The following is a 23,165-nucleotide window of genomic DNA, read 5'->3' on the forward strand; positions in this document are numbered from 1 at the left end:
AATTCAGCAGGGTGACAAGATTAACATACAGAAATCTGTTGCATTTATTTATACTAACAATGAAATATCGGAAAGGGAAAGCAAAAAAAAAATTATTTTAAAATCACATTAAAAAGAATAAAATACTTAGGAATAAGCCTGACCAAGGAGGTGAAAAACTTATACACTGAGAACTATAAAACACTGATAAAGGAAACTGAAGATGATTTACAGAAATGGAAATATATACCATGCTCTTAGGCTGCATTGGAGAAGTCAATGGCACCCCACTCCAGTACCCTTTGCCTGGAAAATCCCATGGATGGAGGAGCCTGGTGGGCTGCAGTCCATGGGGTCGCTAAGAGTCGGACACGACTGAGCGACTTCACTTTCACTTTTCCCTTTCATGCATTGGAGAAGGAAATGGCAACCACTCCAGTGTTCTTGGTTGGAGAATCCCAGGGATGGGGGAGCCTGGTGGGCTGCCGTCTATGGGGTCACACAGAGTCGGACACGACTGAAGCGACTTACCTTTCTAGGCTGCATATACCATGCTCTTAGATTGGAATAATCCATATCATTAAAACAGCTGTACTATCCAAAGCAATCTACAGATTTAATGTGATTCCTTTCAAATTACCCATGACATTTTTCACAGAACTAGAATAAATAATCCTAAAATGTATATGGAACCATAAAAGACCCAGAATTGCCAAAGCAGTGCTGAGAAAAAAAAAACAAAGCTGGAGGCATAACACTTCTAGACTTCAGATGATGCAGCAAAGCTACAGTGACCAAACAAGCATGGTATCAGCACAAAAACAGACATATGAATCAATGGAACAGAGTAGAGAGCCCAGAAATAAAGCCACACACAGATGGTCAATTAATCTTCAACAAAGGAGGCAAGAATATATAATACAATGGAGAAAAGACAGTCTCTTCATCAAGTGGTGTTGGGAAAGCTGGACAGCCATCTGTAAATCAAAGATGTTAAAACACTCCATCACACTATATACAAAAATGAATCTCAAAATGGCTTAAAGACTCAAATATAGACAGGACACCATAAAACTCCTCGAAGAGAACATAGGCAAAACATTATCTGACATGATTTGTAGCAATGTTTTCTTGGGTCGTTTTCCCAAGGCAATAGAAATAAAAGCAAAAATAAACAAATGGGATTTGGGCATATATCCAGATGGATCTCTAAGTCAAAAAGATACAGGTACCTCAGTGTTTATAGTAGCATTATTTACAATAGCCAAGACATGAAATCTAAATGTCTCCTGAGATATTTAGATAAAGAAGATGTGATACACACACACACACAATGGAATACTACTTAGCCATAAAAAGAATGAAACAGTGCCATTTTCAGCAATGTGCGTGGACCTAGAAATGATCATAATAAGTGAAGCAAGTCAGAGAGAAAGACAAATATATCACTTACATGTGGAATCTAAAATATTACACAAAGGAACTTATTTATAGAACAAAGATAGACTCACAGAGATAGAGAACAAACTTACAGTTACCTAAGGGGAAAGGTGGGCGAGGGATAAATTAGGAGTTGGGATTAGTAGATACAAATGGCTATAAATAAATATATATGTGTATATATACACACATATATATAGATATATATGTGTATATATACATATATATAGATAGATATATATAAAGACTTTATTTTCTTGGGCTCCAATATCACTGCAGATGGTGGTGACTGCAGCCATGAAATGAAAAGACTCTTGCTTCTTGGAAGAAAAGCTATGAGAAACCTAGACAGCATATTAAAAAGCAGAGATATCACTTTGCCAGCAAAGGTCTACATAGTCAAAGCTATGGCTTTTCCCATAGTCATGTATGGATGTGACAAAGTGAAAGTCGCTCAGTTGTGTCTGACTCTTTGTGACCCCATGGACTGTATAGTCCATGGAGTTCTCCAGGCCAGAATACTGGAGTGGGTAGCCTTTCCCTTCTCCAGGGGATCTTCCCAACCCAGGGATCAAACCCAGGTCTCCGCATTGCAGGCGGAGTCTTTACCAACTGAGCCACCAGGGGAGCCCATGGATGTGAGAGTTGGACCATAAAGAAGGTTGAGTCCCAGAGAATCGATGCTTTGGAATTGCGGTGTGGAGAAGACTCTTGAGAGTCCCTTAGACAGCAAGGAGATCCAACCAGTCAATTCTAAAGGAAATCAACCCTGAATATTCACTGGAAGGACTGATGCTGAAGCTGAAGTGCCAATACTTTGGGTACCTGATGCAAAGAGCCAACTCATTGGAAAGACTCTTGACAGTACCTTGGACTGCAAGATTAAACCAGTCAATCTTAAAGGTAATCAACCCTGAATATGCTTTGGAAGAGCTGAAGCTCCAATACTTTGGCCACCCGATGCAAAGAGCCAACTCCTTGGAAAAGCCCCTGATGCTGAGTAATGCTGGGAAAAATTGAGAGCAGGAGGAGAAGGGGACAACAGAGGATGAGATGGTTGTATGGCATCACTGACTCAATGGACATGAGTTTGAGCAAACTCCAGGAGCTGGTGAAGGACAGGGAAGCCTGGTGTGCTGCCATTCACAGGGTCACAGAGAGTCAGGTATGACTGAGTGACTGAACAACAACAACATATATAAAGTAGACAACCAACAAGGTCCTACTGTATAGCATTATATTCACTATCTTGTAATAACCTATAATGGAAAAGAATATGAAAAAGAATATGCATTGTATATACATGTATAAATGAATCACTTTACTATACACCAGAAACTAACACAACATTGTAAATCAACTATACTTAAATTGGGGTTCCCTGGTGGCTCAGACAGTAAAGAATCTGCCTGCAGTGCAGAAGACCTGGGTTCTTAAATTAAAAAAAGGAAAATATAATGAGCATCTCATATGTAATTTAAAATTTTCTAGAAGCCACATTAAAAAAGTGAAATTGATTTTACTAATTTATTTAACCCAACATATACAGAACATTATAATGTTAACATGTAGTCAAGATAAAAATTACTAATGTGATTTGTTTACAATAATTTTTTTGGTACTAAATTTTTAAAAATCCAGAGTTCAGATTGAATCAGCTACATTTTAAGTTCTCAGTAGTCACCTGTAGCTAGTGGCTATCATACTGAACAGTGCAACTCTAAGTCTTCCATCTGGGGGTTCCCCTGTGGCTCAGTGTAAAGAATCTGCCTGCCAATGCAGGAGACATGGGTTCTATCCCTGGTCTGGGAAGGTCCCTCATCCTGTGGAGCAACTACACCCACAGTTCAGTTCAGTTCAGTTCAGTCACTCAATTGTGTCCAACTCTTTGAGGCCCCATGGACTGCAGCACACCAGGCTTCCCTGTCCATCACCAACTCCCAGAGCTTGTTCAAACTCATGTCCATCAAGTCCGTGATGCCATCCAACCATCTCATCCTCTGTTGTCCCCTTCAATCTTGCCCAGCATCAGGGTCTTTTCCAGTGAGTCAGTTCTTTGCATCAGGTGGCCAAAGTATTGGAGCTTCAGCTTCAGCATCAGTCCTTCCAATGAATATTCAGGATTGACTTCCTTTAGGATTGACTGGTTGGATCTCCTTGCAGCCCGAGGGACTCTCAAGAGTCTTCTCCAACACCACAGTTCAAAAGCATCAGTTCTTCCATGTTCAGATTTCTTTATGGTCCAACTTTCACATCCATACATGATTACTGGAAAAACCACAGCTTTGACTATAGGGACCTTTATTGGCAAAGTAATCTCTCTGTTTTTTAATATGCCTCCTAGGTTGGTCATAGCTTTTCTTCCAAGGAGCAAGCATCTTTTAATTTCTTGGCTGCATCTATACAGCCTGTGCTCTAGGGCCCACGAGCCGCAACTGCTGAGCCCACGTGCCACAACAGGAAAAGTCACTGCAATGAGAAACCCGTGCATCGCAATTAGAGAATAGCCCCTGTTCACCGCAACTAGAGAAAAGTCTGAGCAATGAAGACCCAGCACAGCCAAATAAAACATACATGAATATTTTAAAAATTATTTTAAATCTTCCATCTTATTTCTCCTTTGAGCTACTGTAACTCTGAGAGTTTAGTCTGCTTACCAATTTGAAAGAAAGTGAAAGTCGCTCAGTCGTGTCCAACTCTTTGCGACCCCATGGACTATACAATCCAGGGAGTTCTCCAGGCCAGAATACTGGAGTGGGTAGCCCTTCCCTTCTCCAGGGGATCTTCCCAACCCAGGGATCAAACCCAGGTATCCCGCATTGCAGGCGGATTCTTTACCAACTGAGCCACCAGGGAAGCTTACTAATTTAGGCCATAAATATAAATTAGATTGTATTGTTTTCTGTCTTGAAGCATCTCATCTTCTCTCTGATGGACTCTACAGTGAGTACCACAAAGGCAAATAGCTCCTGTATTCTCTCTCTCTCTCTTTTTTTTTTTTGGTAGGGAATGATATGCTACGAAGCTTGCAGGCTCTTAGTTTCCCCAACTAGGGTAGAAATGGGGCTCTGGTGGTGAGAGTACCGAGTCCTAACCACTGGACTGCCAAGGAACTCCCTATATTTTGTATTTCTAAACTCCTGTTTTACTGGGCTCAGGTTGATGCCTAAAAAGTGCACTTTGATTGGTATCCTTAGGAATTCAACAGTAAGTGAAGTCACTGGCTTCTTTTCTACTTTCTGGCCGAAATGCCTATGAGATGCTTAGTATTGCCTGGACCATGAATGATACTCCATTAACATTAGCTGTCATTCGTAACTTATTAATGGTGGAGGTGAAGCTCTAATGTGATCTTCCTTTCAGAGGCAGTGGGACCTGGGAAAATTATTCAGTGTTCTGAGCTTCGGTTTCTTTTATCCTTAGTAGGAGATGCGGGTTTCCACCCTGCCAATCTCAAAGGAGAACTACGATGCTCAGATGAGATACCATACTGAGAAAGAGTTTTGAAAGCCAAGAAGGCCTGTCAATATCACCTATGATTATACTAGTACTGAACTCGGCATCTTGCTTGGTGTTGGGCTGGGAGTAAGGACAGAATGAGATTTCCCTAGTGGCTCAGAGGGTAACGTGTCTGCCTACACTGCGGGGGACCCGGGTTCCATCCCTGGGTGGGGAAGATCCTCTGGAGAAGGAAAGGGCAACCCACTCCAGTACTGTTGCCTGGAAAATGCCTTGGACGGAGGAGCCTGGTAGGCTACAGTCCATGGGGTCTCAAAGAGTCTGACACGACTGAGCGACTTGGCCTCAAGGACAGGATAGGGGTCCAGATGGTCCTCGAGGCATATGACTTGAACGGGTGAAAGTGTTCTGAAAGCTGTAAAGCCCTAAGGGAGCTATCTTTTTATTATGAGTGAGAGTGGAGGCGGGAGAGGGAGCCCCCGTTATGCCAAACTGGTGAGGAGCTTTGTTTTACTAGAGCATAGGGAAATACAAGTGCTGTGAGAGCTGCATTCATTTAGGTTCCTGTAATTGCAGGTTGTCAGATCTACAGCCTGTAAAGAAAGAACGATGGAACTAACAGAAATCACTGTGGTAGATATTTCTTTAACTATCACCTCCAAGTAAAAGAACCAGGAGAAACCTTAGAGAAGGCTCATGGGAGCTTTTATGCTTCTCTGAGCCCTGAGAGGCATAACGACTCCCTCAAAGGGACTTTTCAATAAATCTTCATAAACACAGGAAAGGGGATATTCCTTTGTAGCCTTTTGGTGTTTAACTCTGATCCCCTAGGGCCATGAACCCTTCCATGCTTCCCACTCTGCTTGGGTGTTTCTACCGCAAAAAGCGATTTTACCCAGAAATTGAGAATCAGATTACAAAGACCCGGCCTGGAAGGAGTTTGTTCCAGAAACGCCTCCGGCACTTTGCTCTGCATTTTGTGTCCTTTTCTAATGCAGCGGGCTGCCTGTGAGACTTGTACTTGGGTGCTGAGGACTGAGAGCTAATTTGTGCCTTTTCTCCCAAATAACCAGAAACTGGCAGACCCAGCCCTGGGTCCTATATGAGTGGGAAGTGCTTCTGTGTCCAATGACCTGTTGCCCTGATTCTGGGATTGCCGGGCACTTCGACGTCTCCCCTTATGAAGGAGAGGAAGCTAGTAATCAGAGGAATGAGGATTCTAAATTTGGGTTTTCTGATTGTTCTGTGGACCTGAAGGAGAGCCACATTTGGGCTTATCTTGGCCTCACTTTGAAAAAACACTAAAGGCTTTTCACTCTTTTCCATCAAAATATCCATGATTTCCTAAGTGAGGAAGAGTTTCTGGTTAAGAGAAATTCCTCTCCTTCTACATGCATCTTTTTTACAAATATGCAAAGTATTTGCACTTATTGCAAATAAGTGCAAGTATGCACTTATTGTGGGTGCTTTATTAAATGTTTTTAAAAAGAAATTGCAACAATTAATCTGATTTACGTTGAAAAGGAAATAGAAAAGCTAAAAAAGAAAGGAAAAGGAAATGGAAAAGCCAGCCCAGTGCCTCATCCAGTCTACTTAAAAAAAGTCAGCCTTGAGTACTGAGACCTTCCTTCAAAATTATTCACTGAGGGAAGTTTCTAAGGTTTGATTTCTGCAATATTCCTTTCTCATATTCCCCTTTTTCCCTTAAAGGACATGAAAATGAGCTTTTGAATATAATTATAGAAAGCTTAGAATGATGAGTTTCAATGCCTGTTTCCTTGAAAGAAACCAGAGCCACCTATTACATGGGTGTCTGTTGATGTCTGTCCCCATCTCCGGGGAAAGTGGGAGGCAGTCTGAGACGGATGCTTTCTGAGCAGATTAACCAGCAGAGCATTTCCTTCTGTAGCAGTGATGCTCAAACATACAGACAGCAAGAAGCACCAGAAAATCCATCCACTGCCCTGGATAATAGATGGTGTTGCATTCAGTAACTAACAAGTGAAAAAGAAGCCAAGACTTTTGGAGCACTAACTGAGTGCTATGCTTGGCTCCAAACACTGAAATGTTTAACCCTCACAAAGCCTGAGGAGGCAGGTTCTATTTCACATATATATGTATGTTGTTCAGTCACTAAGTCATGTCCTACTCTCTGCAACCCCATGGACTGCAGCATGCCAGGCTTCCCTGTCCTTTGCTGTCTCCCAGAGTTTGCGCAAATTCATGTCCTTTGGGTCGGTGATTCTATGAAACCATCTCATCCTCTAGGGGCTTCCCTCATATCTCAGTTGGTAAAGAATATGCCTGCAATGCAGGAGACCCCAGTTTGATTCCTGGGTCAGGAAGATCCCCTGGAGAAGGGATAGGCTACCCACTCCAGCATTCTTGGGCTTCCCTTGTGGCTCAACTGGTAAAGAATCCACCTGCAATGCGGGAAACCTGGGTTTGATCCCTGGGTTGGGAAGATCTTCTGGAGAAGTGAAAGGCTACCCACTCCAGTATTCTGGCCTGGAGAATTTCATGGACTATAGTCACATGGTCACAAAGAGCTGGACATGACTGAGTGACTTTCACTTTCATTTTCATCTCATCCTCTGCCACCCTCTTCTCCTTTTGCCTTCAATCTTTCCCAGTATCAGAGTCTTCATGGACCAGAGCCTTGTCATGGCAAAGGGGTTTGTGTAAATTAATGAAGCCTCATAAGGCATGCTGTGCAGGGCCACCCAAGACAGACAGGTCATAGTGAAGAGTTCTGACAAAATGCAGCCCCCTGGAGAAGGAAATGGCAATTCATTCCAGTATTCTTGCCTGGGAAATCCCATGGACAGAGGAGCCTGGTGGGTTATAGTCCGTAGGGTTGCAAAAGTCAGGCACAACTTAGCAACTAAACCACCAAGAGGCTCTTTAGTTTCTCTTCAGTCTGCCATTAGAGTGATATCATGTGCGTATCTGAGGTTGTTGATATTTCTCCCAGCAGTCTTGATTCCAGCTTGGGATTCATCCAGCCTGGCATTTTGCATGATGTACTCTGCATAGAAGTTAAATAAACAGGGTGACAATATACAGTCTTGTCCTACTCCTTTCCCAATTTTGAACCAGTTAGTTGTTCCACGTAAGGTTCTAACTGTTGCTTCTTGACCCACATACAGGTTTCTCAGGAGACAGGTAGGTGGTCTGCTCTAAATATATATATATATATATATTTATTAATTTGGCTTCACTGAGTCTTAGTTGTGGCATGTGGGATCTTCAGTCTTCACTGTGGCACGTGGGACACTTTTTTTAGTTGTGGAGTGCAGGATATTTTGTTGAGGCATGTGGGATCCAGTTCCCTGCTGCCGCTGCTACTAAGTCACTTCAGTCGTGTCCGACTCTGTGCAACCCCATAGACGGGAGCCAGGGATCAAACCTGGGCCTCCTACGTTGGGAGCATAGAGTCTCATCCACTGGACCACCAGGGAAGTCCGTGGTGCTGCTCTTTTCATCTCTTCCATTTAAGCAAAGCAGCAAGTATGCAGGGACATTGAGCAACTCTGTGAGGTCACAGAGATGGTATGTGGCATTACCAGGATTCAGCTCAGGCCTGGTAGCATCAGAGCCACCTACCCTCCATACATGCTGGAGAACCAGCAGGGGCAGCTCTCTCACTTCCTGTGTGGTCTTGGGTGTGACTCTTGACTTTCCTGAAGCTTCAGTTTTCCATCTATGAAACTCAGGGATTGAGGGACTGGACAAGAGAGTCATTTTTACAATCTGGGCTCTTACAAATGAGAAAACATCAGGTAAGAGTCTCTTAGATGTGTGGCCCAAGGATGGGAAGGGCACCCCAAGAGGGTTCATTTCTACAGGGCAAAAGACTAGCCACCCGGTCTGTGGGGTCTCAGAGATTTAAAACTTCCACTTGAAACTAGGCAGTGGTGCTTCTTCCCACCCAATTTCACTTCCTGGCTGGGAAATGAGTCTTCTGTGGAGGACAGGGTCCACGGTGCCTTTGATAGAGGATGGGTCAAGGTGTTAAGGGTAGGAGAGTGGGCATACCTTGGCCTCAGGAACCAAAGCTGAGGGCCAAAGGCCAACTGACTTCTAGTTACCCTTGCCAAGTTCTAGATACCTTGCCTGAGTGACCTCATTGGTGACCCTGAGCAAATTCCCTCATGCTCTGACCCTCAGTGGCCTCCTAGGTAACGTAGATATCGCAGTAGCATTGGCCCATAGGTGATGATGCAAATAACTCTCATAAAACACTGCCTGGAACACAGTACCGAGCAAATGTGAGATGTCACCTGTGTGATCATCATCTCAAAAGTACATAGACCAGGGTCTTGGTAAGTAAGCTTTGCTTATGCCTGGTTTTGTTGGGTTGGTTCCTCCTTCACAGTGAGGGAGGGCTGAGTGCTTGTCTCTGGAGGCAGAAGGAATTGTGAGCACAGAGGGCTTGGGGAGAAGAACTCTGTATGTCGGGCTACTCAAGATGGCCATTCTCTTGCTCTCTGCACATCTTCTGCCCAACCAGTGTCTGCTTCACCTCTATCTTACCCACACAACTGACCTCTCTATGTGCTTGCCCCTGGCCCTAGCGAGTCATCATTCTTGTCAAAGGGGCAATGAGGAGCATGCCCCACTACTGGTTTCTGTGGTAACTAATGAGCCCACCTGATGTCAATCCCTTATAACTGGTAAACTCCCCTTCCCCTTGGGAAGTAGTGAAGAGTACCACCATGTCCTGCCCACTGCCATCTGCTGCACACAGTAGGGTGTCACCCCAGGACCTTGCTTCAGACATGTAAGCTCCCCATTCATGAAACCATTGATAACTCTGATGCTGACTCTGGGCTCTTTCTCCCGTCTTGAAGTTGGGCGGCACAGGCCTCAGAGGCCTGTGGGGTACAGCCCAACAAGCCCCATGGAACACAGAGGGGTGTCTGCAGCTCTGGAGGTGGGAGCGAAGCTGGGGCCGGCTGCCCTTTTGAACTTGAGGGGGCGAGATTGGAATTATTAACACATACCATTCCTTGGGGGTGGGGGCAGTAAGAACAAAAGATCACCACTAGACCCTTGCCTCCACTGTGCCTGTTAGTTGAGACCAGCAAAACTGTGCATTCAAAATGGGGTCTAGGGGACTTCCCTGGTGGTCATTGGCTAAGACTCAGTGCTCCCATTGCAGGGCGCCTGGGTTCAATCCCTGGTCAGGGAACTAGATCCTACATTCACAACTAAAGATCCTACATGCCACAACTAAGACCTGGTCAGTCAAATAAATAAATAAAAATTTAAAAATAAAAACTTTAAAAAAACCAAATGGGGTCTAAACTGAGAGATGGCAAGATGGATCAATGGAGGAGAGATGGGATCTGTTATTTTTTTAAGGCTTTTCAGACTTCTCGCCACTGGTTATAGTGAGTCTTATACCTTTTGGATACCCCATGTGGTACAGTCACTTTCTGAATAGAAAAATGTGAAAAGGAAAGACTGAAGCTGGAAAGGAAGTTTCTCACCCAAGACTGGGAACGTATGATGAGATTTTATTGGCCTACATTCAGAAGTTTCTTTGTGCTTTTAGCTTTGTGGAAAACTGGGTATGATTCAGCCACCTCTAGGGACCAAATGTAAAAATGTTTTATGAACATCAGAAAAACCATTCCCTGAAGAATTTCTTTGGTGTCAGCAGTTAAAGTAAGGATTCTCCTTCTCCTCCCATTTCCCTTCTCTCCAGCCCCAAGGGGACAGTGAAGTAATCAATTGTCTTCCATTCAAAAAAATAAGCCCCAGGGCAGGCCTTGTGTTCTGCAAAACTTTAAGGACAGTTTTTCCAAATCTTCCTGAGGGAGTGTTACTGGAGTGGGGGATCCGGATGAGGAGGCAAGAACAGTGAGTCTTGGACTGTGTAAATAAATAGCTGATAAGCTCACAGTTTCAGGAGCTAAGAGTGCTTGTCCTTGTTCTGCATCTTTTTAAGACTCTTATAAGCCCAGGACGGCTCTGTTTATCTTTATTTATTTATTTGGCTGCTCCGAGTCTTACTTGTCGCATCTGGGATCTTTGGTTACAGCATGTGGGATCTAGTTCCCTGACCAGGGATCGAACCCCAGCCTCCCTGTATTGACAGCACAGAGTCTTAACCACTGGACCACCAGGGAAGTCCCTGCTCCCCAATTAAACTGTGGGCACATAGCTCTGGCACTGTCCCACCCTAGAGGAACAACCCTAGATGGTAAACCCAAAGTCCTGGGTTTGGGAATTCTCTCAACTACTGGGTGACCTTGGGCAAGCCACTTAATGATGCCTGGCACACAGTAGGTGCTTAATAAGTATTGAGAGAATGAGTAAATAAACAAGGAAACCACCTGAGTCTCAATTTCCTCATCTGAGAGATGGGGAAATAATGCCTCCGCAACAGGTTGTGATCATGTCAGTAAAATTGCCTCCTAGAAATGCTTCTCAAATGTTCATGCATTTCACCTGAGTCACCTCAGCAGCTGGTCAATTGCAGATTCTGACTCAGTAGGTCAGGGTGGGTAGGTCTGAATTCTGCATTACCAGCTAAGCCCCAGGGGATGCCTGTATGGCCCACGCTTTAATGCTTTACAGGCGCTTGAGATTGTTAACATCTCCTCAACCAATGGGTTCAGGATAGACTAACCACTGTCCCAGTGGGTTCTTGATCGAGTGGTTTCCCGGGACACAGGACTCTCAGTGTTAAAGTCAGAAAGTCTCAGGCAAACTAGAACAAGTTGGTCACTTTATTAAGCATAATGGAAACCAAAGAGATGCTTCCATTCAAGCTGCTTGTGAATTGGAAAGAACAAGACTGGATGAGCGTATTTGCTAAGGAGAGGAAGACATCCTTCCTTAGATCATTAGTCCTCCCACTTCTTATTTTGCAGAGGCCCAGGGAAGTTGGGTGCCTTGGCCAACAACACACAGCTTCTCAGGGGTGGGGCAGGGGCCAAAGCTCCCGCCTTCTGAAGCACTGTGGAGTAACCCAGGGCTTTCTCATCAATCCACATCGCCTTCTCCAATACACTCCTCTTTATTTGGCAAACACAGCATGCTTATTTATAAGCTGGCTTGTTCGGAGCCTGAAATTTGGCATAGCTGAGTTTGGCTGTGAGGAGTTCAAATTTTTCCTCTTTCTGTTTTGATTTGCTTAACCATGTTTTGTGAGCAAAATCGAGAATAAAAACACGGCAAAGCTGCTAAGGCGGTTCAAATGCAAAATCTCCAGAAATGTGGCAGCATCAACTTAGCAGATTTATTTTCTGTCTCTAGATAGTAGATTAGAAACCCCCGTAGTTTACTTCCAGGGACTTACAAACCTCTAATAAATAAATAGCTAGAATCTCTTTCCAGGCTGTTTCTCTTTGAGGTGGGGCAGGAGTTTGGGAAGAACATGACTGCTTGGCAGATTGCTGGAGGCTCTTCCTATGCTTCTAAGGGTAGGTCCTCAGAGAAGGCGGCAGTCATCAGGACTAAGGGCTGTGTGGTGACTTGCAGAATGTCATTCAAAATCTTTTGCACTTAATTTTGCACATGGCAGAAGTTATAAAAGAATGTTGCCTTTTATTTTTAACACTGGGAATCTGTGCAAAGAATTCTCAAGCTAAATATGTGAATAGATTGCATTTAAAACAGGTAGGCTTCCCAGGTAGAGCCAGTGGTCATGAATCCATTTGCCAGTGCAGGAGACGCAGGAGATGTGGGTTTGATCCCTGGGTTGGGAAGATATCCTAGAGGGGGAAATGGCAACCCACTCCAGTAGCCTTGCCTGGGAAATCTCACGAACAGAGGAGCCTAGCAAGTTGCAGTCTATGGGGTCCCAAAGAGTCAGATGCGACTAAGCACGCGCGCGCGCGCGCACACACACACACACACACACACACACATGCGCGCGTGCGCGCGCGCACACATACTCACACACGCACGCGCGTGCACGCGCACACACGGTGCCCTCATATCCCAAATCCTTTGAATTGTGCTTTAAGCTCAGGTGTCTTTTTGTTTCGAGGGGGGGCACCTGGGGGAGGGGAGAACGGGAGATGGGAGAGACAGAGAAAGAGGCTGACTTGATTTGTGACTTTACCTGATGTGGGGAGTCTGGATGTGGCTCCTGATCAGTGCTTTGTGCAAATCTGCTCCAGCACCCAGAGAAGACAGTCTCAGCTCTATAAGTGAACAGCTCAAGTGAATACTCTGCTTTTCACATAGTGTGGTTGACTGAGCTTTTCCCACTGTCTTAGCACATCAAGCTACAGGCTGAGCATGGCTATAAGCTGCATCCAACGTTTCTAGCAATTTTACATATACGTATGTGTGTGTTTGTATAAATAGATATACATACACAGGGGCTCCATTACACAGGAGAGTCCTGGAAAAACACACAAGTTAAAAAAATTGTTTCCATAGGCCCATCGAGAACCTCTAACAGTGAAAAAAGGACATTTTCAACCTCAGGCTCCAGGCTGAGACCTGAAGACATGAAGAGGCAGTCTCCAGAGTCAGGGGCCTGCTGGTGTGAGTGGGTGGTGACACCTGATTGAGGCAGGAGGGAGATGGTGTCCAGCTTGGAAACCCCATCTGCTCCACCTGGGGCATTCCCGGGTACTGGAATTGCTGGCTGGGCTTATATGCATTCATGTTCTAGAATCAGAAACCCCCAAGGACCTTATTGGACAAATCCACAAATGTAAGGGCGGCTGATTACAGGGGAATTAAGTTGTGCTCACACCCTGATCCAGGGACTCCCCCCTCACACTTGGCCTCTGCATTTTTCTTCTCTTTTTCTTTCTTTTTCTTTTGTGGCTTGTGAGATTTTAGTTCCCTGACCGGCCACCTCAGTGGAAGCAGAATCCTAACCTCTGGACTGTTATCAGATTTCCTTCTCATTTTCTTGTTGGCTCTCTTAAGAGTTCTGATGTAAAACAGAGCCTCCCAGAGAACTCCTGATTTCTGGGTACCACACAGACAGCTGTTTCACGGGGTTGAAGCTTTCTGTCAGTGATGAGCTTTCATGGACCCATCCAACCCCTCTCCAGTGGGCTCACTGTGAGGATCCCCAAAGGCACCATGTAGGGAAGGATCTGCTGAGCACCTGCTCTCCTGGGTGATTTTGTCTGCCTGTGGGTCAGAGAGGCCTGGAAGTCTGCAAGCTATCTGTGGTTGATGGTGCGCAAAAGTACTCTTTTGCTGGTTGACCATGAAACCGCTATGTCTCTTTCTGGTCATTCACTCTGCAGCTACCCAGTGAACCCCCCCTAAACCTTGGAGTTAAACTCTCGGGTCTGAGAGATGCTTGATCTCGTGAGAGAGCCTAAGGACAGGTGAGAACCAGCATTAATTCTGTGAGCTGCTGGCTGTTTCTTGGGAGCGCTTTGTTTTGACTTGAGGCGCTCTGAATGGCCAGGGACCTCTCTGAATGACACGTCTTTAGTTCTTTTTTGCTGTTAACAAACCAGGCTACCTGCTGACAGACAGCTCCACTGCCTTCACCACCGTCATCCCGGGGGCCAGCAAGGCTTGCTCTGACTGGCCCGAGGTATCTCGTGCTTTCTGTCTCCACCTGCAGTGTTTGTAGTAGAGGCCTCAGCACATCACTGCCCATTTTTTCATCCTCAGTCTTCTTTCCCTTCAGGAATCAGCATGATCGGAAGAGCCCCCGTTAGGAAGAAGCGTGCTGGAGTTTGGGAGTGGGACCTGTGATGCTGTGCGCTGCATCTTATCACAGCTGGAACTCCCTCACTGGCTGTTTTAGACACACAAAGGTCACAGATTCTCTGCTGGTCAGCCAAGGGCAAAAATCACCCTCCTGCCAGCCAGCAGTGCTGGGATCCCTGAGTATTTCAGTGTCTGGCTGTGATTCTCTCATTAGGAGGGCTCTGTTTCATACCTTCAGAAGCTTAAAAAGAACTCTTTCCTCTTTGTTGCATTATCTTTTTACTTTCTCAAATTTGGATACAATTTCTCAAAATCATAGCTCTTCCTTGCCTGGCTTATGAAGGATACCTATGGAAAGCAGAGGTTCAGCACGTTTCCCACTCCAATGGTTATTAGCATACTCACCAAGGATAAACCATGGAGCATCTGCAAGACCATCAGTCCAGTGTTGGTATGTGCCTGGTTATTTGCAGACTCCCTAACCCCCCCTTCAGGAGGCTTTGTACATCAGCTTCTTTCTTTGGCAGCATGCTGGTGATATGCATAAACGGACATGACTGAGGACGGTGGAGGGCTTCCCAGGTGGCTCAGTGGTAAAGAATCTGCCTCCCAGTGCAGGACACATGAGTTTGCTCCCTGGGTTGGGAAGATCCCCTGGAGAAGGAAATGGCAACCCACTCTAGTATTCTTGCCTGGGAAATTCCATGGACCCAGGAGCCTGGTGGGCTACAGTCCATGGGGTCACACACAGTCTGACACAGCTTAGTGATTAAACAACAACAAAGGACAGTGGAGACTGTGATTTACTGTTTATTTGCTGCTGATATATATATATATTTTTTTACTTTGAATGAGGGTGAACTATAGGTTTTCATTTGAAATGCTCTTCAGAAGCAACACCAACTCATCTCTGGGACAGAACTCAAAACCAGATTGGGTTTGGGAGTCTAAACTCTCTGCCCCAAGAATTTCTGGCAGATATAAAGTCCTTCCTTTCCGCATCAGCTTCCTCTGTCCCAATTGTTCTAGAGGTTTGGCTTTTCAACAGAATCCAACTGAAGTTCCCTGTTGGGTATGTTTCAAGAAGCTTCTCCCCACCTTATTTCTCTTTAATGGCTATACAATTCCAGCTCAGAGGAGGCAAAGTATTGATCAGGCAGGCCCTGCCTTTGGAGGTACTGACTGGCACTGACGGAAGACCAGGCCAGTGAAGACAATGGACACCCAACCGTGCCGCTGGAATGAAGAGCCCACTTGGTAGATGTGGCCGCGCACAGCACGGCTCACCTGGTGGGCTGGGCTGCCGTTGGATAAAGCCCGTGACATGGACCACACACATGTTCAAGGTAGAAACTAACTGATTCTCAGCAGATAGGGCAAGTTGGGGGAGTGAAGCCTAAAAATGCAATCTGCCCACAAGTTCTCTCTCCTCTCCTTTGGCTTGCTTCGGATGCCAGCATGCCAATCAGCGTCTTGCCGAAAGCGCTGGGAGCAGCCGTACCTGTGTGTAACAGATGGTGAGAACTCCTTCTCCAGACTTCTAGACCACAGAAGCTGGGGCAAAATACGCTGAATCCATAGCCATGAGGACCCGCTCTTGAGTCTATGGACCCTGGAATGTGGCGGCCACAATCAAGAGCTTGGTTCTCTTTGTCGTACACAGGGGCATTAGGTGATGGGAGCAGGGCATCTGTCCATCTCCAGGTGGGAAGGGACCTCGGAGGCAGCTCCAGAGTAGACCACTGAGAGACTCAGAAGGGGAGACCTCTGGCACTTATGATTGCTACTGGTAATTGTGGCTTTTCTGCCCCTGCTTCAATATCCAGGGTGTGATGGCCAAACTGTAGTGCTGGCATCGCAGACCACGGGCTCGTTTTCCCAGCCAGGGTGTGTTCAGAGGAGGCCAAGAAAAGTCATTTCTCTGCTTTGCTTTGACTCGTGTGTTTTGAGGTCCCCGGGTCTTCCTTTGTACCCTTCCAAGGGAGACCTGGCGCTCTCAGCACTGCTCCGCCTCCACGAAGCCCTCCTTCTCATGCCCTGAGGGCTCAACCTCTGTGTAGGTGGAGTGGCTGGGGTGGTTGCGGAACTTCATGGCCGGCCAGTGGTGAGGTCTCCGCTGCAGGGGCACAGACACAGAGTGAGTGGGGGGCGATACCACCCACTGGGGACCCTCCCCACCCTCTCCCCTTCACCCAGGGGGACAGCTCTGAGCACTTTTCAAGGGCTCTTGGGGACTACTGTGTGTGAGCCAGGTGAAGTGTAGAAGGCTCCCGGCTGTGATCCTCGGCGCATTGGGAAACCCGCTGGGAGCCCCAGGAGTTGGGAAGGAGGTTATCTGATGCTTTGCCATGTGGACTGCACGACACAAGGTGAAAAACTCAGCAATACACAGAGTGGAGCCCTAAGACTTCAGAAAGTGAGGAAATGGGTAAGAGATGGAATGATCTGGGAGGTTCTGGAAATGCCAAGATAACCCTCTAGACAGGACAGGTCCTGCATCAGAGGTGGGGAGCTGAAGAAAATGCAGATTCCCAGGTCTCAGGCCTTCCTGTCTGCATCCCTGTGGCTGGGGATCTGCAGGTTCCCTGGGTGAAACCAGGTAGGTCTTAGCCTTGGCAGGTCTTAGTGTTAACCTACCAATGACTGGTTAGAATTCATAAGAAACAGGTGGCATTGAACCAGAGGGGAGGGAACCACCCAGGCCTCTGGGTGATGAGGTCAAGGGGCGTGTGACCCACGTGGAGGGTTGTGGACCTAGAGGCCACCCTGCTAGGGGATTCAGAGAGCTGGTCAGTCACCACGGGTCGGGGGTGGGCAGGGGCTCCTGAGCTCTGCGGCTCACAGTGAAGGAGCCCAGGCCTTACTTCCCATGCTGCACGTCAGGCTGGCTCTTCTGAATTCTGAGATGTTCAAAACTGCAGCATCCTCAATGAAAGCTCCCAGACAGAGCGACTCTTATGATTACTGTGGCCTGTCAAATCTAATCAAAAATGCACACAGCAGGCCAAGAGGCAAAGACCTCAGTTTCATTATGGCTTTGGCTAATCCCCAGGCCTTGGAATTTGGGTGTGAGAAACCATAAATCACTGGGGATGGTCACATAACCACTCAAGGGCATGTGAGGCATCTGTGGTTTTCTCTCCTTCCTCTGGGGATGGTCACTGTTCTGATTTCACAAATGGTGGAGCCAAAGCAGAGGCCATGCGATAGGACAAGCAGGCCAGAGGAGTCCTGAGGGGCAAGCCCTGGGGGTTAGGGACTCAGAGAGCGCCTGCTAGTGGGAGGTATGCCCGGATGGAATCGATGAAGCCCCTCAAGTGGGAACAGGAGCCTGGTGTGAGGTGGGTGAGGGATGAAATGAGGAGAGATAGGGACTGAATGGCTGGGGAATGCTGACGCAGATGGGGATGGCAGAGCGGTCGCCCCACCCCGCACAGACCTCGATGAAGAAGAGGGCAGCGTTGGAGGTGGGGTGGCCATTGATGTAGATCCCAGCCAGGATAATGGAAGCCACGAGGAGGACGGCCAGCACAATGCCCACGATGGTGCCCAGGTGCACGGGGGACCCCGTCGTCTTGGGGGCCAGGTTGTTCTGAAGGCCTGCGAAGAGACCATTAGGTCAGGAGATTGAGGAAGGGGGGCCGTGGAGTCCCGGGTTCTGACAAAAGCCCAGAGATGAAGGCCAACAGAACCTTCAGATCTACTCATCAAATACATGAAGGGGTGGGTCGGGTGGAACTATAATGAGCGTGACATTAACTTTGTTCTTAGCACACTTCAGGCAGTTTTCCAAAATCACTTAAAAGTTGCCCACATGTCTCCTAGGGATCATAAAAGCTCTCTCTAATACCCATCCCATATAGGTCCTTTTAAGGAGTTCACAAAGGGCATGTGATGGTTGAGAGATCTGCTGGTTGTGGGGTCTGGAGTCTGGCTGTCTGGTTTCAAATACAGACTCTGCTACTTACTAGCTGTGTAATCTTGGGCATCTTATTTAACTTCTGTGTGTCTCGGTCATCATTTCTGTAGAACAGGATAATAATGATAACTACCCAATAGGATTACAGTGAGGATTAAAATGAAATAATTCATGTTAACTGCTGAGGAGCACAGTCAGTCTCTGGGACAACTTCAATAAGTGTAGCTATTACGAGAGCCAAATGACCACATTTTTACCTGTCACTGTCCACTACCAGACTGTGACCTCCTGGAGGGCAGAGACAGTGTCTTATTCACCTCAGTGTCCTCAACTCTTAGAAAAATGGCAGACCCATCAGAGGAACTCAATAAAAGAAATGAACTAGGTCCTCTAAGGGCTAATAAGCCAGCAAACACTCTCTGAGAACATTGCAAGCATTTGAAATACAGCCCAAGGAGAAGGCTGAGTATTTTCCATAGACTATGGAGCTGGAAGCACATCCAGCCCAACCCTTTCTCGTACAGCTGAAGGAATGGAAATACAGAGGGGTAAAGGGATTCGTCCAAGGACACAGTCAGTGCCAGTCACTAAGAAGCCTCAGTTCAATTCAGTTCATTCGCTCAGTCATGTCTGACTCTTTGCGACCCTATGGACTACAGCACACCAGGATGTCTATCACCAACTCCTGGAGCTTGCTCAAACTCATGTTCATCGAGTCGGTGATGCTAAGAAGCCTAGTTCGCTAATATTACCTGTGGTGGCTTTTTGCTGCTTCTCCTTATCCTAAAAGGATGTGGGGCTAATGACATAGAGAAGATGGAGCAGCATGCGAGCAACAGAAATATTGAAGTCTGTTTTACTTCGCTGGTGGGTGTGATGGGAATCAACAAAGGGTGGGGATTTTTAATAAAATGTTGCATACATCCAAAGTCATTGTGTTCCCCATCCCCTTTTCTCTGCAAGAGAAAAAAGCTTAGGAGAGAAACTACACTGGGGGGCACTGCCAGGGTATCTGCCAAGAACTGGAGGAGTGGAGAGGACACACCCCGAGCTGGCCTCTCCTGACCTGGCCATCAGCCCGCAGCCTTCAGTGACCCTGATGATCTGAGGGCAGGGCTTGGGCTGATGAGCACACGATGTGGAATAACGTGGCTCAGAGGCCCCTGCCTCCCCTCAGCCCAATGGACACAGATGCACACTCACACCTGGTGCCCACAGAGGAGCAATGGCTCCTCCTCTGGTGGGAGAAACCATCTAGCTGTCTAACAGTCCCTCCTCTCCTGCTGGAGCCAGGTTAACAGTCTCCCAGCCCCTGGAGCTGGAAGACTCTTCCATCTCCTCTTTGTGGTAGTTGCAGCAAGGGCTTAAGCTGGCTCTGGGCAAAGGCCAGGGGAGATGGCCGCCTGCGCCCCCACATCACCAGAGAGGAGATTATCCCCCCAGGCAGTCCTGGGATCAGGGACCCTACCTTCTTAAGCTGTGTAAAATTGTGGTGGACAAGTTTTGTGTCCTCTCTGCCAACCCATGTTGGGAATTAAAGGCAACTTTATTAGGGCAAACACTGATCAAAGCCGCCTGCCCTGGCCAGACCCCATAGTGCCCACGTGGCTGAGTTATCTTAAACTGGAGGTTCCGGCAAGGAACGCGGAACTAACAAGCTACCACCAATTGGAAGAATTCGGGAAAAGTCAAAAGGAGAGAGGAGACTCCAGTTCATGCACCCTACCAACCTCCCAGAATCCTGGCTGGAATCCATCTTGGCTGATGCACATTACACCAGGAAGGACCCTGAGGCAGAATGACTGGCCAGAGACAACCCAGAAACTAACACCATCACCATAAAACCAGAGACTGAAAAGCACAGGGCAGAGTAGTCCTCCTGAGTTCCCTTACCCTGCTGCTTTTCACCCGGGCTCCCCTTCCCAGTAAAATCTCTTGCTTTGTCAGCCCGTGTATCTCCACGAACAATTCATTTCAGAGTGTTAGACAAGAGCTCACTCTTGGGCCCTGGAAGGGGTCCCCCTTCCTGCAACAACTTTAACGAGAGTACTCCACCCATCACTGGTTGGGAGGCCCCTTGGGGACAGAGGCCAGGGCCACAGGTCCGTGGCCATGCCTGCCCTAGCTCATCCTCTCCTCTGCCTCTCACTCCTTTCAGGGCAGTGAATACTCAAGAGCACCATGGTCAGAAGAACTGCAGGAGGTTCCCACCCGAGATGAGAAATGTCTAGATGTAGATTTGCTTTTTCAGCCTCGGGAGTGTGTGCCCAGAAGCTCCCGCCCACGTCCCGCACCTTCCCACCGAGCAGGAGGTTGGAGAAGCCCAGGCTGCTGCTGTTTCCCCCTCCCCAACTCAGGGAGTAAAAGCAAAGAGGCCAGGTGAAGGCTGCACCCTCTGGGGGGTGAGTCCAAGAGGCAGCGGTGTGATGAAGAGGGGCAGGTGTCTCTGTACTCACCATCTCCTCCTGCGTAGGGATTCACCTTGGTGTCATCTTCAAATGGAAAGGAGAGAAGGTGCAAGGTTAGCAGAATCACAATGGCCTTTGTCCCGTTAGGATTGGATGAGACTTTAGGGAGGTTCAGTTCAGCCCTTCATTCTGAAGGCTAGGAAACTGAAGCCGAGAGAGGGGAGGTGACTTGCTCAAAGTCACATAGCAGTCTAAAGGTCAAAGGCCACAGACAAGCCAACTTTTCCCAGTGTTCATTCGTTCAACAAATACTTATTGAGTGATTGCTGGGAGTTGAGTCCAGGAGTAAGTACTGTGGATAGATGTGATCTCTGCCCTCAGGGAGGTCATGCGGTGGGGGTGGGGGGTGGGGAATGGAGGGACAATGAAAACTGTCCACACAAAGGCAGTCAAGAAGGCAGGATAAGATACTGGGCTGAGATAGAGTCCCATATAGGCGGTGTGGCAAAGGCTGGAGTCAGCAAGAACTTGGCCAGTAGAGACATAAAAAGCAGTTCAGTGCAGCTGGAGGGCAGACAGGCTGTGAGTAGGGGGTGATGAGAGTGGGTGAGGCTGGGGGTGGGGGTGGACAGCGGCCTGAAAAGCCAAATTCGGGGCCTTTCACAGTATCCTAGGGGGCAGCAGGAAAGGGAGGAAGGATTTGAGGTGGGGTGTGTGTGAGTCACGAGATCAAATCTGCTTGAAGACCCCCAGGGTACAATGCGGGAGACAGATTTCCAGGCCAACAGACTCCCTCTACACCTCAAGGAGTGTACCCTGAAGCCTCCTAAATAAGTCCCAATAGTTGACCCTTCCTGTGGTTCTTCCCCACAGATTCCTGTGGAGAAAGGATAGCAAAAATTCCACATCAGGAGAATATTCTAGATGACTAGAGATCACTGCTTCAAGCATCAAACATTAAATGAATGGAACCTTCCACAATGTAGGACCTGCAACCTGCTCTGCGTCCTTTCTCCCCCTCCACCATCCTCCTCATTCAAAGGGGAGCTTCCACTGACTCCCCTTTGATTACAGATGTTCAAGACCCTTGGCAGTTTGTCCCAGTCTTCTCTTCTCCTGTCACTTGGGTCAACTCAATAGCACTTGTTACAGTGGGTGTAACAAGCTACGCAAGGCTCTCCAGACCTCAGGGTCTTCTCAGATCTCTGAATCGCTGCATATTCTGTTCCTCCTACAGGACGTGCCCTTCCTCCCCTTCACCACTCCTCTTTCAAAAGTCCCACTCCTGAAATGCCTCTTGCAGGGCTGAGGCTAGGGTGACACATGTGAAACAGGGTCTGATTCTGTCTTTTTAAAAATTTTTTGATATTTTGTTCACCATGGAGTTCTTGGCATCACTTTTGATTTTTGCAAATATTGCATGAAAAGATTATTTCTCTTAATTATTGCTTTTGTGTGTGTGTGTGTGTGTGTGTATGCCTCCTTAACTTTTATATCTGCACTGAGTGTGTCACTTACCTTAGCCTAGTCCTGGTCCCAGCCCTGTCACTTCCCAGAGGACAGATGGGTATGTCCTCCCCTGTGTCCCACGGCATTTGATCTGTTTCTGGAGCATCTTGGGTCCCCTGGTTTCCATAGACTATGAGCCTCTCAGCAACCAACCGTTTCACGCTCCCAGTACCTGAATATAATACCCTGTTCTGCTATGCATGTCCAATAAATCTTCAAATATCAAAAAATCACACTAGATAGTGGAAGAACAAACCATAAGACAGTTTAAAAATAGTACCCCATAGCGGAAAGGGGCTTCCCTGGTGGCTCAGATGGTAAAGAATCTGCCTGCAAAGGAGACCCTGGTTCGATCCCTGGGTTGGGAAGATCCCCTGGAAAAGGGAATGGCAACTCACTCCTCTTTCCTCCAGTATTCTTGCCTGGGAAATCCCATGGACAGACGAGCCTGGCAGGCTACAGCTTATGGGGTCACAAAGAGTTGGACACGACTAAGCAACTAACACTTTCACTTCATTTTCACAGGGAAAATGGGGAATAGAATGGAGGAAGAAAACAAGAAACTAAGCTTCTTCGGATATAGTTGCTTTTGTAGATTTGACTTTGGAATCATTTAACTGTTTATCATGTATCGTCATTGTTGTTCAGTCGCTAAGTCGTGTCCAACTCTTTGTGACCCCATGGACTGCAGCACATCAGGCCTCCCTGTCCCTCACTATCTCCTGGAGGTTGCCTAAGTTCAAGTCCATTGAATCAGTGAGGCTATTTAGTGATGCTAATTTCATCGTCTGCTGCTCTCT

The 23,165-nt window shown here is 47.1% G+C and overlaps 1 protein-coding gene across 1 annotated transcript in view; it reads right to left on the bottom strand.

Moving 5' to 3' along the window:
* Positions 1-15,323: 15,323 nt before the first annotated feature.
* Positions 15,324-23,165, bottom strand: part of PLXDC1 (plexin domain containing 1) — a 66,527-nt gene continuing 58,685 nt past the window's right edge. Inside the window, 3 exon segments of the mRNA NM_001099077.1 lie at positions 15,324-16,645; positions 17,969-18,129; positions 20,905-20,940. Of these exon segments, the coding sequence (NP_001092547.1) occupies positions 16,526-16,645; positions 17,969-18,129; positions 20,905-20,940 (317 nt within the window). The 3' untranslated portion in view covers positions 15,324-16,525.

This window comes from Bos taurus, chromosome 19 (assembly GCF_002263795.3).
Source record: "Bos taurus isolate L1 Dominette 01449 registration number 42190680 breed Hereford chromosome 19, ARS-UCD2.0, whole genome shotgun sequence".
NCBI lineage: Eukaryota > Metazoa > Chordata > Mammalia > Artiodactyla > Bovidae > Bos > Bos taurus.